This window comes from Poecile atricapillus, chromosome 2, assembly GCF_030490865.1.
Source record: "Poecile atricapillus isolate bPoeAtr1 chromosome 2, bPoeAtr1.hap1, whole genome shotgun sequence".
Taxonomy (NCBI): domain Eukaryota; kingdom Metazoa; phylum Chordata; class Aves; order Passeriformes; family Paridae; genus Poecile; species Poecile atricapillus.
In genome coordinates, this window is record NC_081250.1 from 64,003,867 (window position 1) to 64,021,047 (window position 17,181).

At 41.1% G+C, this 17,181-nt stretch overlaps 1 protein-coding gene across 1 annotated transcript in view; it reads right to left on the reverse strand.

Annotated features, from left to right (window-relative positions):
• PHACTR1 (phosphatase and actin regulator 1) overlaps positions 1 to 17,181 on the reverse strand; it is a 294,138-nt gene that overhangs the window by 12,196 nt on the left and 264,761 nt on the right. The window contains exons 12-13 of the mRNA XM_058832069.1: positions 4,871 to 4,926; positions 31 to 92 (exon numbers count right to left, since the gene is read on the reverse strand). Of these exons, the coding sequence (XP_058688052.1) occupies positions 31 to 92; positions 4,871 to 4,926 (118 nt within the window). The remainder of the gene's footprint in view (positions 1 to 30; positions 93 to 4,870; positions 4,927 to 17,181) is intronic.

Sequence of the window (17,181 nt, forward strand, 5' to 3'; positions counted from 1 at the left end):
TGTCATAATAGGATCAAAGTTGCTTCTCACCTTACGTGTTAATCTTCTCTTAATCTCTCGTTTTTCCTCCTGCTCCTCTTGCTCATTCCGGGCTGTAAAAGATTTACAAGGATCTCAGACTGTGGACTCATCAGGCATGCACAGTTTGCAACAAAATAAGCCTTTCTATCAGTAAGTATATTAATGTTTCAGGACCTCTCTGATGCACAGTATGTCCCTCTGGGGCTGGTGAACGTCCTTGATCCGTAGCTACTGCGCTTCTTCACACACTTCATAAAACATCTACAGCTTCCTTCCTTTCCCAGTGTTGGCACCTCTTCATGTGTGTCACTTTCTAGAAGGGCTGGGCAGCAAGCCAGCTCTTCAAATAATGTTATCTCCCTGCCCACAGACCTGGAGGCCTCAGGGGGCTTAGCTACGATAGGGTCCGATTCCGAAAGGTCAATAGTTGGAAAAGAGACACATGTATCTGTTTCCCATCTGCAGGATAATTTCTTGTAGCTACTTTTTGGAGATAATAGAAAAAATCCTTTGGAATAGAGGTGCCAGGAAAATCATGCAACTTCCTATGGCATGAGCAGAGTTTAAGAGAGTGTGTCTTTCCATCATGAGCCTTCAAAGTATCACACTTGAGCATAGAAGCTTATCCTAAGTCAATTAACTTTCAACATTAAGTCAAAAGATCACGTGCTACAATTCCTTACCAGGGCATGCCTCAACTCTTCTCCCCCAAGAGCTCAATAACATTTGAGTACACTAGCTCTTCTTCAACTTAGGAGCAGGCTGTCATGCATCGTCTTTGCACTGACCTTTACCAAAAGTCACTAAAATCCCATGTTTCCAGGTACTCAGCTTCTTGATCAGTTAGGATCTGTCTCCACTGCTTTGCTGATGGCTGAAATGCTCTTTACTCCAATCATGCCAGCACATAACAGGTGAGAGCAAACACAACTCATCAGCTTTTCCAGTAAGTATTCTGCACCCCTGCTGGGATCCAGTTTTTGCTCAGCTAGGACTAGCTCAGGCAAGAGTAACTCTCTGCAGGGGACATGATAGACCTCAAAGGCCAGCTGAGGATAGGTGCCTTGATTTAAATTGTTAAAATTTGGACTGCACTAAGCTTAAGGGAGCAGCCCATGTTCCTCTCTGCTGATCCTGCAGATGGAGCAGGCACCTCCTTCAGAGCAGCAGTAACAATCCATCAGCCATAGCTTCTTCAGCTGTGAGAGCACAAGCCAGCACTCTCACTAGAAAACTGGGCTTTCCCTACACAGAAATGAGACCTAAAGTTTAGTGATCACAGAAGCCTCTGAGCAGGTGAGGAGGGCCAGGCTGGAAACCAGGTTTCTCACTGCTCAGGACAGTAGAGCTGACAGTGCTATCACAACTGCTCACTGACTTCAGCAGGACCGGGAAATCTCCACCGAAGTGGACAAAGAACCTGTCAATGTTATGATGTTTCACACTACACTTCTGATCTTTAAGTGCCATTTTACCAAAAATACTGCTTATATTTTCAGAAGGAAGGAAACCAGTAGGGGAGTAAAAAGAACATAAGACAGCAGGGAATCACAACTGTCTTTTTAAGCAATCACTGGAGTACCTACACTGATAATCGTAATTTTCCTCTGTCGGTGGTTTCTGTCCCTACTGGGCTGGATACTCTTCTAGCAATTGATCCTCTAGCAATTTTTTTCTTCCCTTTGTGTCTCAAATTTGGAGGAGTTGGTCCTGCAAATTCCTGCTTTCAGACACAGCACTAAAGAGAATCCACACAGAGTCAGGGTAGAACTGCAAGCAGCCAAAGAGTTAGGCATAAAACTTAGTAATGGCTATTCATTTTTGTCCTTGGCATCTGATGCTTTTCTGTTCTCCCCACTCTAAGCCCAGCCAGGCAGGCTTAAGACTTCAGGCAGGTAAATGCTGGAAAATAGGAGCACATTCTCCTTCAAAACTAGAAAGTGACTTTGTTTTAGCTATTTCTTTGAAGTTAAGTCATGCCAATCTTGTGAAGCTATAGAACTGATGCTTTATTTTATCTTATGTGTTCAGGAGATTGTCTGTTTCTCTAAACCTGCATGTCAGGGCGAGCGGTTGGATGTAGGTGCAATTTTCACACCTGATTTCTGTGCCAGTGTGAAATGTTCCCCAATACAGTTTGAGGCATTCAGAACCCACCAAACCATCATTTTTGTGAGGAATTTATGCAACCCTGAATGCATCAGGCTGACAGCTGGATTGCTTTTATCCACCTGTGAAGTGGCACAGGGGTGGTGCATGACAGGGGATTGAGGTATCTATCCTTATACACTTGGACAGTAAGTATAGCTGCAAAGTGTTCTTTAGTCTTCAAAGAAACCCTGCAGGCCTGGACTTCTCCCACTACATGCCTTTGACCTAAATATGAGTCAGTGAATGGGATATACCTCAGTGAAAGACCCTACTAGAACCAGTTGTCTCTGCTCTGCTTCCTTGCTGTAGCTTCTGTGATTTCACTGTTGCTGTCAGCAAGTAGCAGAACTTGGCAATGGATGCTTCGCCCTTGTAAAGATAACTCGCAATTATTGCAGTAGCACAGACCAAGGAAGCATTCAATTCATGTATAAGGACTGGCTGCCCAACCACATTTTGCCTCATTTTTTCCCACCAGCGTGGGCAGTAACACAGTTACAGGTGTAATAGGAACATCATGGTACCAGACACGATATTTTCATCAGGGAGATTTCAGCTTTAACTGCAGAGAAAATCCTGTTTAGTCTACTCAAGAGCTTGGTAAGTTTTCTTCTGTGTTTGTGCATGCTCTGAGCTGGGCTTTGGCAAATTGCTTGACCTGCTTATGCAGAGAATTTACACTCTTTTTATTCACACTTCCTAAGTCTCTCTTTCCCTACTCTATATTATATTTATTATAATGCTCTTTCTTAGAAGTCTAGAGGAATAGCACAAAATGATGTACAAATCAGAAAATGTTTATATTTACTTGTTTAAGGGTAGGGCATGTTTATGCTTCCTTTTTTAAATTATGTAATGATTTAAATTTTTTTCTTTCCTGCTGTGGTTCACCAAAAGCTGGAATGCCTTGGAAATACCACATTAGTCTTTCCTGTAATTAGGAAGCTGTTTGTTTACCAAGACACACATGTTTTGGGGCAGATCTGTGCTAAAGCAAGCTACAAAAATTCCATTTAGGAAATATAATATGGTTCTGGATTCAGGGTAATATCTTCAAACATCCATGTCATTTAAGAGCCTTTATTCAATTAAAAAAGAAACTGATGTTACTCAAGGGGTAATTCCTCTGAAATAAAAGACATCTTTAGGGCACTCTGTGAGTGCTGAGCTTGGCAAGATGTCTTTTACGAATGTCTGCAAGGCACCCAGTGTTGGAGATGCTTCTCCCTGCTGATGCTGGTTCAAAGGAGGTGCCCAAGACCCCACCTCCCCCAGTGCCAGGGCACTGTTTGCTGGTCATGCACCAGTGCCAGGTGGTGCCTGATGAGTTTGTTCATAGGTCCCAGGATGACAACATGAGCTGCCAGAGAATTGGCCTCTGTCCCTCTGTGCCTGAGCCTGGCATCTGTCATGTCGCAGGTCCCCCCTTCTCCCGCTGTTCTGCTATGCCCCTGTGAGACAATCACAGCTGGATGGGCCAAATATTTCCCCAGACTGCCCCTGACTTCCTCCAGCAGCCAGTCACCAGAGTTAGGAGTAGACAGTAGGAGCACAGTTATTAAGAGAGGGCTGGCCCCAAAGAAATGGCTTTTACAGCAGCCTCAGGCTTGCCCATGCTGCTCTGCTGTCCGGTCTTTTCTCATCTTTGCATTGACAGTGGTGTCTCTCTCTCTCTGTCTGCCGCATGTAATAACATCAATAGATGAAAAAACCTTGCTGGGCATTAACACCGTCATTAATCTACTAGGAGTTTGGTTATGAAGATTTTGAAAAATAAATTCTGCTGATTTTCAGATAATTAATCTTCTGCTACCACATTTTTATGGTTCTATACAATGCAGTTATTTGAACAAGAGAAGGTGAATTAGGGACCTACCTAAACAGACATTATGTATAAGGTGCTGTTTCGTTATGCATAAGGTACTGTTAGTAAATATGCATTTACTAATTTAAAGGGAAAGAACTTTTTTTTTCTTTTCTATTTCCAAAGTAACAACAATTAGATAAACAGCTTTTTTGTTTTTAATATTCAAAACAATTACATGCAAGTAAAGAAACGGTCATTTTCTTCCTGTTCATTCATGAGGACTGGACTCAGTCCAGCTTCCCTGGAAGTCAGTGGCAATGTATCTACTAACTTAACTTGATTCAGGATTTCTGAATGGTATTTTGTCCCTTTAAAACACCACATGCTGAGGATCTACCAGCAAATTTTTGGCTGATTTGAAGGGAGAGTTTCAGGGGAACATTTTAGGGAAATAACCCTGAGTCAAACTGGATTCTTTTTTAAATTGAATAAAAGATCCAGCTAGCACAGATTGCTTGGAAGACTTTTAGGAAAGCTTAATCAACCTATGCCCTAACATCTTTACTAACTTACAATGAGATGCTCACCTATATAAGTGATGCATAAAGGAGGCTTTTCAGGATGCTTGACCTCCTGTTTGGAATGTCAATCAACATGTGGGTTTTTTTTCTCCATAGGTTGTTTATTCTTGTAAATTTACTGACTCTGATCTTAAAGAACCATTTCTGGAGTTCTAGATATTACAGACTTCCACACTTATTTGCACTTATGATGCCCTTTATCAGTGATGCCTACAGAGAATAGTTGATGTTTATAAAAAATACCAAAGTACATGAAATGTAAACCAAATTATCTGGCTTCAGGTTAAATGTCAGCAGAATCAGGACTTACGTTTCAGTATGTTCCTCTGCTCCAACTCCTCAGCGGTCGGCCTCTGGCTCAGTCGTCTGCGAAAAAAGTCCAAGATCAGTTTTTGGACCATATCATATTCTTCTCAGTTCTTTGCCTTGAAGAGTTACTTTGGAGTGTGAAAGGCAGACCAGAAAACACTGACACTGCTCCATTATGTACTTGGTATGCCTGGACCATGCATGACACACACCATGCTTCGCTTTCGCAGTTTCCTCTGTTTCCAACCCACGAAAGACAAAATACGTTATGTCATCTTAGGCATGATTCTCCCACCCCTACCCCAGGCAGAGCTGCTGAAAGCTAAGCCACACAGATGTCTCCACTTAATTTCCTTCCCTCCATGCCTGCTTCCTGACTTGCACAAGTATTTCTAGCTAGGATCCAGCTAACCCTCTTCCTGCCCTCTCACCAGCCTACTGACTGCACCCTGTTTGCTCACAGCATTTGAACACGCACACACAGAAAAAAAAACAAGGGACTGTTTGGCAGCAGTGAGGGCAGAACAATAGCAACCCTCGTCCTCCTCATCCCACTCACTTCCCTCCTCCTCCTCTTGTGGCTTTTATTAAATCCTATCTTGAAGGATCAGTGTGACTTGATAGTCAACCTGTACATAATAGGGTCAACAAACCTCACAATCTAATTACAAATGGGGGCTCTGTACATAGGAATGACCCAAATATTCAGAATACAGAGCAAGCACAAAAGGGTCTTTGAAAAACAATGTAAACCAGAGAGATGACATCAGAAGTCAGCACTGTTGGGCATCCTCATACTCTTATCGGAGTCAATGGGAGTTTTGTCAATGATACCAATGACACGACAGAGCCTTCTCTTCCTTCAACTTGGTCACTCAGAGATGGGCCCCAGCCTCTGTCAACTGGACCAGTTTCCCTGTGAGTTACTGGGTGCTGATAGGCAATGATAAGAATGCTGCATGGCTTCATCTTCTGCGGTGAATGTTCCCCCGACCCTGGGTACAGCAGCTCCCTGAAGCAGAGCTGGTTCTGCAAGGCTGCACGAGAGATGTCTGACAATGGCTCCTCACCATACAGGGGATAAACTGCTGGTGCACACGTGTCCCCAGCCTTCTCCAGAGCCAGGAGCTCATGTGTGTGCCAGTTCAAGACCTTTGTCCCTCACACTGTGTGCAGGGCACAGGGCTGAATGAAGCACAAGCACCTCCTACACCAGCTGTTTGAAGGCAGAAGCTTTACAGGCATCTGATTTTACAGTCTGAAGATTTCCACCAGGAGAGGTGATACCAGCCATATGTCCTTTGGGGGCACTTTACACCCTGAGAGCAAACCAGCAGAACACAGCCCTATTCAAGTGTAGAATTTAGAGTCAGGAGCTTTGTCCCTTTCTCATGGCAGATTGAACATTTATCTCAGAAAAATGTTAAAAGTGACAGAAAATGATCCTTAATTCAGAAGTAAAGAATGTCTGCAAAGTACTTTGAAGACAGAAAGTGCTATTTAAGTGCTTGCTCTTACCATCTTTAAGATACAGTAGCTGATGCTAATGGGAGACTTGACTTTAGGACTGTAAAGCAATTAAAACTATCTCATTTCTAGCATCACACATAAGAACCAAAAAGAAAAAGTTGCCACTTTTAGCCCCACCACATGTGTGTGCAAGAACGGTATTATAAATGTTTTTAATCCACCATGCCATGATGCTTTTCAAGAGGATGCATCAGAGGGATATTCAGGATGAGGTCCAGCATGTGGATGGGTTCTACAGAAACAAACATCATAGTAAAAGGAGAAAGAAAAAAATACCCCTCCCCAAAAGTCTTCCTGTTTCCAAGAAAACATGGATTGAAGGACTCACATAACTGTTCTGTCGCAGTTCACACTAGGACATAGGAAGAAGTTTAATCTACCCACAGAAGTGATTTGCAATGAGGATCACATCTTCCATGTGTTTACTGAGGTACCTGCCATGAAGTAGATGCATTTAAACTCAGCTTTCACTGCATGTTACCATGTCATTGCTTCTACACAAGAGGACAGAGATTTCCTCCAAGAATGCTCTTGTTATTATATGTACCCTCTACTCCTGTGCTGCTCAGCACCTATAGACCATGGGGTTCTTCCCCACACTCTCTGATAGAGCCCCTAGTGAAAGCCAGATGAGGATACCCATGTTCCCCATCTAGAGTCAAATTACTTTGAAGATCCCGTTATCCACCCTTTTCAGTCAGCAGAGTGCTCCTGCCTTAATGGTGACTGCCACTTTTAAGTGATGCACAGCAGAAAAAGCCATGCCACTTTGGATAGATTAGTTCATGGATTATCAATCGCTTTTGGAGTTTTATAATCCCAAGAATTTTTAATAATGTGATTTAGGCAGTAGGAAAAACGGAGCAAAATCTGAATTAGTCCTTACAGTGCAAGTAGTAAAGCAGCACTGGAGGATGAAGAAGGTCATGAATAGAAGCCATGGAAGTTCCTGGTCTCCAGTACCAGTGTCTGCTTTCATCTCCATGAAGTGCTGTTACATTCCCATTTCCATCATCCTTTGGGACTGACTGAGCCTGCTCCCTCATTGTAAGTCCTTCCTTAATGAGCTCTTCAAATAAACCCAGCCCTTCCCTTCCAAGCTCTCCCAATTACCTTTTTTTATGGTCTCTTGTTAATTTAATTTAATTCCTCCTCATGCTGTTACAGTGACTTCTGCCCCTGAACTATTGGGGCTTTACAAAGACCTCCATCAGCTCCTCAGAACAGCACCATTTTAACTCTTGTTTCTTGCTACCTAATTTCTAGTCTTGCCAGATGTTGAACAGCTGTTAACATCTCTGTTAATCTTTGAAAATCTTGATACTAGTTACAGATAATGTAAATCAAGAAAGGCAAGCAGCTCATGCTTTATTACTATGGCTGCAAAGACACATTTTTTCCTTTCACACCAAATTTCAGTGCACCATCTCCAGCATACAGCTCTGACCTTGGCAAACATCAGCTCCCTTATTCTGCCTTCCTTCCTGTCCTGCCCAGAATAAAAAGCTGTTAATGAAGCCCACCTAGCTTGCAGAGGTTGATTTCAGTAGTTTGATTGCTGGCTTGCTGCTGCGCCTTACTTCATTTAACATCACAGGGGCTGCACGAGGCAGTCAGGAGGCCACAGGTCAGGAAAAAGGTGTCTCATTAGCAGCACAATCAGAATAAACTGGAGAAAATGGAGGTGAGGAAGGATCCTGGTGCCAGAGCAAAGAATGGATTTGCATGTGCAAACTGTAAGGATGGAGTGAGAGGTGCGGTGCTGCTGTTGATCAGAAAAGTAACTCCAGCTGTTTCATCAAACTGAGTGCAGGTGTCTAACCAAGGAACAGGGCAGACAGACCTCAACATGTAACCACCTCTAACAGCACTTTCTGTATTTAAAATGTTAATGTGTGAACATGCCTGACCTTCACTGTGCCATCCATACTGTTTTGCAATATGCTTTACGTATTCAAGAGGACAGGAAAGTTTTTTGTAATTTGTGCTTTACAATGTATTGTTTGATTTATACTTCATAGGTTTTTGCAGTATTGATTACAACAGTTTTGCAAATACATTGTGACAAAGGTTTTACTACAAATGAAACCTTTCTAAGATTTATGGTTACATAAAGAAAGTTGCTAGGATTTCACTGAAAAAAATCATATCCAAACGAGATTGTCAGTAAAAAATAAAAAGTTTTCTCACATTTACGAAGAAATTCGACAGCAAAACAATTCTCTGCATGATCAAATGTATTACACTCCTTGTGCTAGACAATAATATCTGAACAGTTCTTCATAAGGACAGTGTATAGTGAGGCTTATTTTGTTGGGTGTTTTATTTTTTTGTTTGTTTGCTTGCTCTTTTGAATTTGCTCTGGGCTGCTCACATTATGGTAGATAAGTAGGAGTTTGGGGCCAGAAGGGACAATCATGCAAAATCAATTGCTGTAGATCTAAAATATTGGCTGGTGCGGGTGCAATCTCCTCAGGGAGCAACATGAAAGAAAGGCAGCATTTTCACTGATGGATGTTACTGTTTGGAGCCTCCCCAACAAACCAGGAACTCAGAATGAAAAGTTTCTGCTCCATGTGTCAGTGTTCTGCAGGAGCAATAAAAGGAAAAACATCTCCTTGGGCACAACAGAACACTTAAACGAAGTACACTGAGATGTTTAGCCTGCTCTGCAGTGTGACCACTCCCTGAGGGCTCTCAGGACAGCAGCCAACCCACTGGGGGGCCCTGGCTCAGATTTTTGCAGCTCTTTTGTCTGGCAGCACCTTTGAAGCAAGATGCTCCTGGCTGCCTAGGCTGTCCCCTACCAGGAGTCATGGGTTTTCTCTCCTTGATCTCTTGTTTTGCTGTGGATGAGCTCCAAGAAAAAGCTGGTTCATGCCATCCAGCTTGTTGTTATGGGAACAGGATGATGTGGGATATGTGTTTTCTGTGTACCAGGAATTCATTTTTGCCTCTGTCCAGAGGACAAGAAAATTTAAGAGCCTAGTGTGGGGTCATGTGCAAGTATAATGGCTGGATATAATACAGGGCTTGCTGGAAAATGATTCCCCACACACTTGCCAGGCTTATTAGCTGTGAGTGTTTGCAGACATGAAAGGCAGAACTTAGCAGGTCTCCAGTGCTTGAATGGTGACATCTGGTGTGTGGGACCCACAAACAGGCCTGGTGGACACGACAGGGCACACAGCAGTATGGTAAGATGTCCAGAATATCCCCAAGGCATCTCTGAGCCAAGTCATGCTCACACAGCTGTTCCTCATGATTTAAGTCACCCTGATGTAAAATAACTTCTGAGCACAGCGGGGCATAACCTCTGGAACAACTCCTGAATTTATTCTGTATGTGTAAATATCTTTAATCAGCTGCAACTGGGCTCATACTACCCTAGACATTGCTGTAACAGAGCAGTATATCTGAGCTGGGCACATGAGAAGCCAGCTGCTACGAAGAACTGCTTGTCACATTGCTCTTTAGTTGACATGACTGACGCCAGTAGAACTGTGATGATTTACATCAGCAAAATAATTCCACATGAGGAAAAATTAGTGGAAGAGTCTTAATTTACCACACCTTTCCCAATAATAATAATAATGCTGAAAGCAAAGCAGAATTGATGAAGTAAAGGCTGTCGGGCTCTTTGCACTGTACATGTACAGAAAATTCAGAGAAAAACGAAGAGAAAAAGTCTTGCATTTGCTTCTACCTTTAACTGTTAACAGAAGGCAGGAATGAACTACTGCCTTTCCTTAAATCACTGCACAATGAGCAAAAAATCATTGTAAGCCTGGAGGTTCACTTTCTCTGAAGTGTCAGCCCAGATTTTGCCAGCCAGACTGTGGAGTCTACAGAGGACTATCATTCTCCTAAACAGGATTTATAAAATGGGATTAAATACAATTTAATCAATGACTGAATAAACTGAAGGAATATTAAATAGAAAATCCCTACCCAAAGAAGCAAGCATTACAGTTTTATACCAATAAAATTCTTGTACTAGACTCCATTAAGACGTTTGCTAATCTGTAGGATTATCACTTTCTTTAAGCTCATGCATAGGTAATCGTGACAGGTCTCCTGGTATCAGTCATGATAATACACTTTATAACTCCTTTTCCTGAGAAATTCGAGCAATAAAACCATAAAGAGCGTTTGCCACGATTCAGTTATCATGTAATGACTGCTCTCCACTTCCCTGTTAATTTAAAATATTCAGCCTCTGGGAGGCGGTGATGCTTCTGCAGCTATAAAGAAGCCTGTAGCAATGACTAAGGCAGACCAACATGGGCAGAGATGCCTGTTCATCCCTGGGGAAATGGGTGAAGCACCACTGTGACAGTTTAGCAGAAAACTATTTAGACAATTTTGGTAGGAGGTGTTTGCTTTTGGCGGAAGTCTAAAAAACTGCTAAGTATCAGTTGAAGATAAAAGTATTTTCTAATGGTGCCTTACTGGCAAGGTACTACTTCTGCCTTAGTATTCCAGTGTGTTCCCTGGACTTTTGGTTGTGTTCTCTTGACATTTGATCCAGGAGAGCTACAACAGTCCCATAACCCTGAGCAGAGAGGCAATACTTTTGCTCAGCATTAGTGCACTGCAAGCACTTCCAAGTCTGGAATGTGAGCCAACCAAATTATATTTCCCGTAACACATCTGCAGTTGTGTTTCCAGCTGGGCTCTACAGGAAAATCAGATTTACAATTGAAATTATTCAGACTTTAATTCAGGCTCTAAGCAGTCATTTACTACCCCCCAAAATTATCCTTATCCCAGACTTGATTTTGTGTTGAGCAACAGCTTCAGTATAGACTTTAAAGCTCCGATTACTCTAGATTGCAGTGAGGATTTTTGGGAAAACTAATCAACAAATTTTCTGCTTGCTCAAGCATCTGTGTTTAGTGAAAAATATAACCAAGCTGGCTCTTTGTGTAAAACTCTTACAACTGACCAATTTGTTTTCCCATTCTTTATATCATGTGAATCTATTCTTGAGTCATGGCTCAAATGATGCCATCTTTTCTGGTTCAGCTCATTGAGGGATTGAATTATTATGATTGTGATTTATTCTTTGGAAAGTTACAAGCTTCCTGAGAAAGAACTTTCTGCCCAGAGTAGGTCTTCTGGGAAAAGAGAATCATATTCAAAATGTAGATTTTGACAATTCATTATGTTTGCATAAGGTTCTTGTTCATCATATATGGAACAAATTTCTTTAAAATACCCAAATAAAGCAGAATTATTTTGGGCTATGAACTTCGTATTTTATTAAAAGAAATAAAGCAATGACTAGATAGCCCTATAAATCTGACTAGAAACAGTGTGAATAATGACTTACCCAGGTCATCAGTCTTCCACTAGACCACTATCACAATTCAGACACTTGCATTTTCCCAAGGAATGACTTCATTTCTTTTCTAAAGATAATGCCAAGAAGTGATAGACACGCAAATCCAGATTTTGGCCCCGTGTTCAATAATACTAACTGGGAAATGCCTACTGGTTTGTGGAACATTGCAAGATCATGCCTCACACCTCAAGCTTTAAAATGGAGCTTCCTCCATTTCATTACTGTGCCATTCCATTAATGTCAAAGCTCTCAGCCAAATGCTGGGTGTTCACATAAAATACAATAATGTAAGTTTAAATGATTAAAAAAAAAAAAAAAAAAGGCATGGCTGAATTAAGATAGTTATACCACATAAGCTTCGCAGCATTACTTCTCAAATCTCTTTTCCCTAGACCCAAGAACATGATATCCAACAACTGCAGTAGGAAACAAAGAACAATCTTTTTTAGAAGAGGGAATTTACTATGTATCTAAGTCAAGAATGTATTTTTGGAACAATAAAAATGGGATATTTTTGAATATACTAGAAATCCAGAGTGAAAAATTTTCTAAATGCTGGTTGAAAATCTAAAACATGCCAGAAAAAACAGATGGATGCTAGGACCCATTGAAATAGAGAAAAAAATGTTCTAAAATGTTAGCGATTGTCCTTCTGTTGTCTATACAGCATTGTGAGAAGACACTTGCTTCACCAAATGTGATAATATTGAATTAAAAGCTGATTTTAAAAAGGTACAGAAATAATAATTCACAGTTCAAGGTCAATCTGTGAATGACTTGAGTAAAATGGCACCAAAAATAATCAGAGATGAACCGATATGCTTGCTGTCTATAGGCATTATTGAATGATTTGTTTTGAAATCTTTCTATAGTAATATTATTTTGTCTCTGTGAACATACATCAATGAATAAAAGTTACGCTCTTAAAAGCAAAGCCATCTCCAAGTATGAGCCAAAAGAACTGAATTCCCTTCTCTGTTGGAATTTTCCTCACTCTGGCTTCTGATGCTCAAGGAAGCTTGGATGTTGGAACATATTTGATATAGGAATAAAGCAGTTATTCCTCTGTGTATGTGGCATGGCCTTGGGATGGAGACAAAAAGCAATGCTTTAGGTGGGAAGAAGTTCTGCGGGACCAGGGAAGAAAACATGGACAGAGGCTGAGGGGTTACAATGAAAGTACAGCCTCACTTCACAAAGCTCTTCTCCTAAAGCCCCAGCGATCTTTTCCAGAAACACTCTCTTCTAAGGATCCTCTTCTGAGAAATCTGCTGCCACAAACTTAAATGCAACCTACCCTGAGAAGCAGCTGCTGGCTCTGAGGAAGGGTTGGGGGCTGAAACACATCGTAGAGAAACCAACTTCCCTATATTTAGTTAGCTTGAGGATCAGACCCCCAGTGGGCCTCTGTGGATCATAGTGACTGCATGGTGTTTATCTGTGGACCACAGTGACTGACATGACCTGTGCATTAGCAGGTATGTTACACTCCTAGCACTGCCAGTATGCAATTTGTTTAATGGAAGAAGCAGCAGCACCTTATCTTCTTATTCACATATGCACTAATACAACTGTAACCCTAAAATATCAAGCCAGGTGACAAATAAACCAAATTTGCTTAGAAGTCCAAGTAATCTGTGACTCAATCAAATATGTAAAAAGCTGTTCATTTTAAGGAAAGAATTCTGGGTGGGGAGCCTCTCCAGCTCACTGATGTCAATCTCAACATACACATGGCTAACCTGATGAAGTCTCCTCTTACTACAGACCACTCAAAGTATAGAGAGAGGAATAACCATAGAATGGTTTGGACCATTTGGAAAGGACCTTAATGATTATCTACTTCCAAACCCCCTGCCATGGGCAGGAACACCTTCCACTAGACCAGGTTGTTCAAAGCTTCATCCAACCTGGCCTTGAACATTTCCCAGGGAGGAGAGCACCCCAGCTTCTCTGGGCAACCCATTCCATTATCTCACTAGTCTCACAGAAAAGAATTTCTTACTAATCTTTGATCCAAACCCACTGTCTTTCAGTGCAAAGCCATTCCTCCCTGTCCCCACTTTTTACATGCCCTTGTAAAAAGTCCCTCTCCATCTCTCTTGAGAAACCCATTTAGGCACTGTAAGGCTGCTCTAAGGTCTCCCTGGAGCCTTCTCTCCTCCAGGCTGAACAATCGCAGCTCTCTCAGCCTGTATCACATATATCCCCTGACCATATTAGTTTGTTATAGACCATTTAACCAGTGCCAGCATGAAGAAAGGCAAATGAACAATAGTGCAGGAATAAAATTCAACTCCAAGAAGGCACTTTACACTGGTAATATTAAAAAAAAGCAACTCACACCCTTTCTGCTAGATGAATCAAAAGCTAAAATACTCAGTGACTTGGAACAGCCACAATAGAGGAACTCCAAATAAAAGCTTTTATATCAGAAGTTGGCAATTCAAAACCACAATAATTCAAAACCACAATAATTCATTTTCTAGTAGAAAAGATGCATAGGAAATAGCATGGTGCCCATACTTTGTCTTGCTACTGAAGTGGAAAATTCCTGGAAATAAACAAATTTGAGAACTTTATGAGCAATTAACTATTTTGTGACAGAAAGATTTTGGTTCCCCAGATTGTGGGATTTCAGATCCCCAGGCTTCATGAAAGGCAGGAGATAAATAGCAGTACCATTTTGCAAAGGACTGTGCCTAAAACGTTCCCTTGAATCTTAAGATTTTGGACTGGCTGAAATGTTTGCAACAAAGTAAAATTGCTGGAAAATTGAGTTCTAGAAGGTCAGAAACTATCTGCAAGGTGAGGTCAAACTTAATGAGTAGTTTCAGTTGAAAAAAAAAACAACTCACTTGTCACACTTTTCTTAAAAACAATAAAATTTAAAAAGCATTAAAAATGCACTAGACAATATTTAATTCTGACCTGAAATGCTAGTTTTCAGTGTGTAATATAAAAATTAATGATGCCTGCACTTGCTATTTTTAGTCAGTTTACTCTACTCCACTTGTTAATTATTTTGTTCCATTTGCATACCAAATGCAAAAAAATCCCTTATTCAGCCAAGTCCAGTAGACACAACTCTCCTTCCAATAACTGCTACAGTGATTCCAAGCACAAATCTACTGACTGCAAGGAGAGCTCTCCCCAGCACCTGCATTGCAAACTTCAGTGCAGGTTCCTTGGCCATTCCTCACCATTTAATGGGATACCTGCTGCTCAGACTGGGTCTTTGCATATGTTTTACAGCGTTGATTCTTTTCTATATGTATCACCAACTGCACAATAATTTCTTATCTTTCTAGAGAATGTCATGTTTCACCACCCTACCAGAGATTTGCCCATTGTACAAATTCCCAGCTGGTGTGTATTTAACACCTTCACTGCCAGAGCCTACTTCTGCCTCTATCCATTAGCAAAGGTCAGAAACAATTTTTAAAAAAATCCTAGCATCACATGGAACATCAATGAAAACATGCAGCACCAGAGACAGAAAATAGCAAAAATGTCTAGCCTTAAAAACAAAACCAGATGAAATTATTTACCTGGTTAAAATTAAAAAAAACCAAACATGCCTTAGGAAACTCAGATTTGTTATTTTGAAAAGATATTATGTTATTACATAACATAATATATATATATCTCATTATGAAATATATGATTATTTCACAGTTATATCATTACTTTTAGGTTCAAATCTAGTGGCCTAAAAGCCTGACAAGATATTTTTTACTCAGGAGAATTCTTGTCCCATCTGCTTTTTCTTCTCTTGAAGTTACTGAGATACACATAATTACCTAGAGGCTAAATTTGGACTACGAAATTATAAGCTTTTTTTCTGTTGTTGCTTTGTACATGTTTCCACAGCAAAACAAATGGAATGCTATAAAGAGGCTTATCACATCAAATAGCGAATTAGCAGCGGGAATCAATAATCTCCAAAGTAACAAAGATCCTATTTCCAGGCAAATACGCTTAACTTCAAAATAAACAACCCCGCCTTGTGAAACAAAAGACTTCCAGAGGGACATTCAAACCCTCTGTGCTATGCTGAGCAGGATGCAGCCTTTCTCTTTGTCCCCTGCATAGTGTGACATCAGCTTTTTATATTTTCTCCCTGAAATTTTGAGAGCTCAGTTCAGCCCCTACTGAAGTTTCTCCGCACTCAGTTTTCCAAGTACTATCAGGTGCCTGTACTATTGCCTGCACATTCCCTTGTTCCACCTGACACTTTATCAGTGTGATAACCTGCTTCATTACCGCAATCTAGCTGCTGGGGTGATACCAGTATGCTTTACATTTTTTTTTCCCCTAACTAGAAGTGATGTTGAACTATGGACGGGGAGGGAATGGCCAATGACATCTTCCATCTTCTTTATATAAAATGTGAGAGAAAACTATTCCTGGCCCTGTTGACCTAAAGAATAATTTCTTCTTTACACTTCAGACACTTCATTTCTTAAATCTCATTTGGAAAGTGTTGTAGCTATCTTCCATGTGATATTTCAAATGAGGGTGCTGTCAAAGTCCACAATTTTTGCAATTGTTTGCCCTCTAAAAGAAAGACTCCCTTACACTGGTGACTGTTGTCTGAGCTCCTTACTGAATAGCTTTGCAGCTGGCATTCAAGCAGAAAAGAATGAATATTTAAAACACTTTGTACTCAGGACGAGCACAGCATGTTTGTTCATGGCTGTAGACATGCCATAGGAGAAGTCTTGATTTCCCTGCAGGGCACACACAAATGCCAAGACTGAAATACCTCCGTCCTGGGCATTCAATGCCCTGGTTTTGTGGCATACGCTTGTTTTCTGCATATCTAGTTGCAGTGATGGCAAGGACAGGAGTCTTGGAAAAAGGCAGCGAAGGAAATCATCACAGTCACCCTGAAAAAAATCCATTCTGAGTATTTACTGATGATGCACAAAGTGTTCATAAAGCTGGAAACTGCACCTACCTCTATCAGAGGCTGCAGACTGGACTAAAACATGCTGGCTAGGATGGTCTGGGCAAACAGAACAGTGCCTGCTTCCCAGTTCTGCTCAACTTCTTTATTAGTTTAAACCATGCAATTTCTCATTCATCCATACTGAAGAGGGAAGTTAAAGGATACACCCTCCCAGGCCCTCCTTCCAGCCCCAATGGCCACAGCCATGTGGATTTGTGTTTTGCGTTACAGGCAGACTGAATTTAGATCTGTACCCTATAGTTTATTGGGTAGTAAGCCTATTCTCATGACTGGAGATTATCTAATACTAAAAACAACTTTGCTCTGCTGAGATCAGCTAATGAACACCAGCTGCTAATGAACTGGAGTTGGGGGGAATGTCTCACAACTGCTACACTCTACCAGCTTTTCAAACTCCTCTGAGCAGTGTTGTTAGCAAAATGTGCATTAAATACACACTACAACTCTGTTTTCTTCTTTA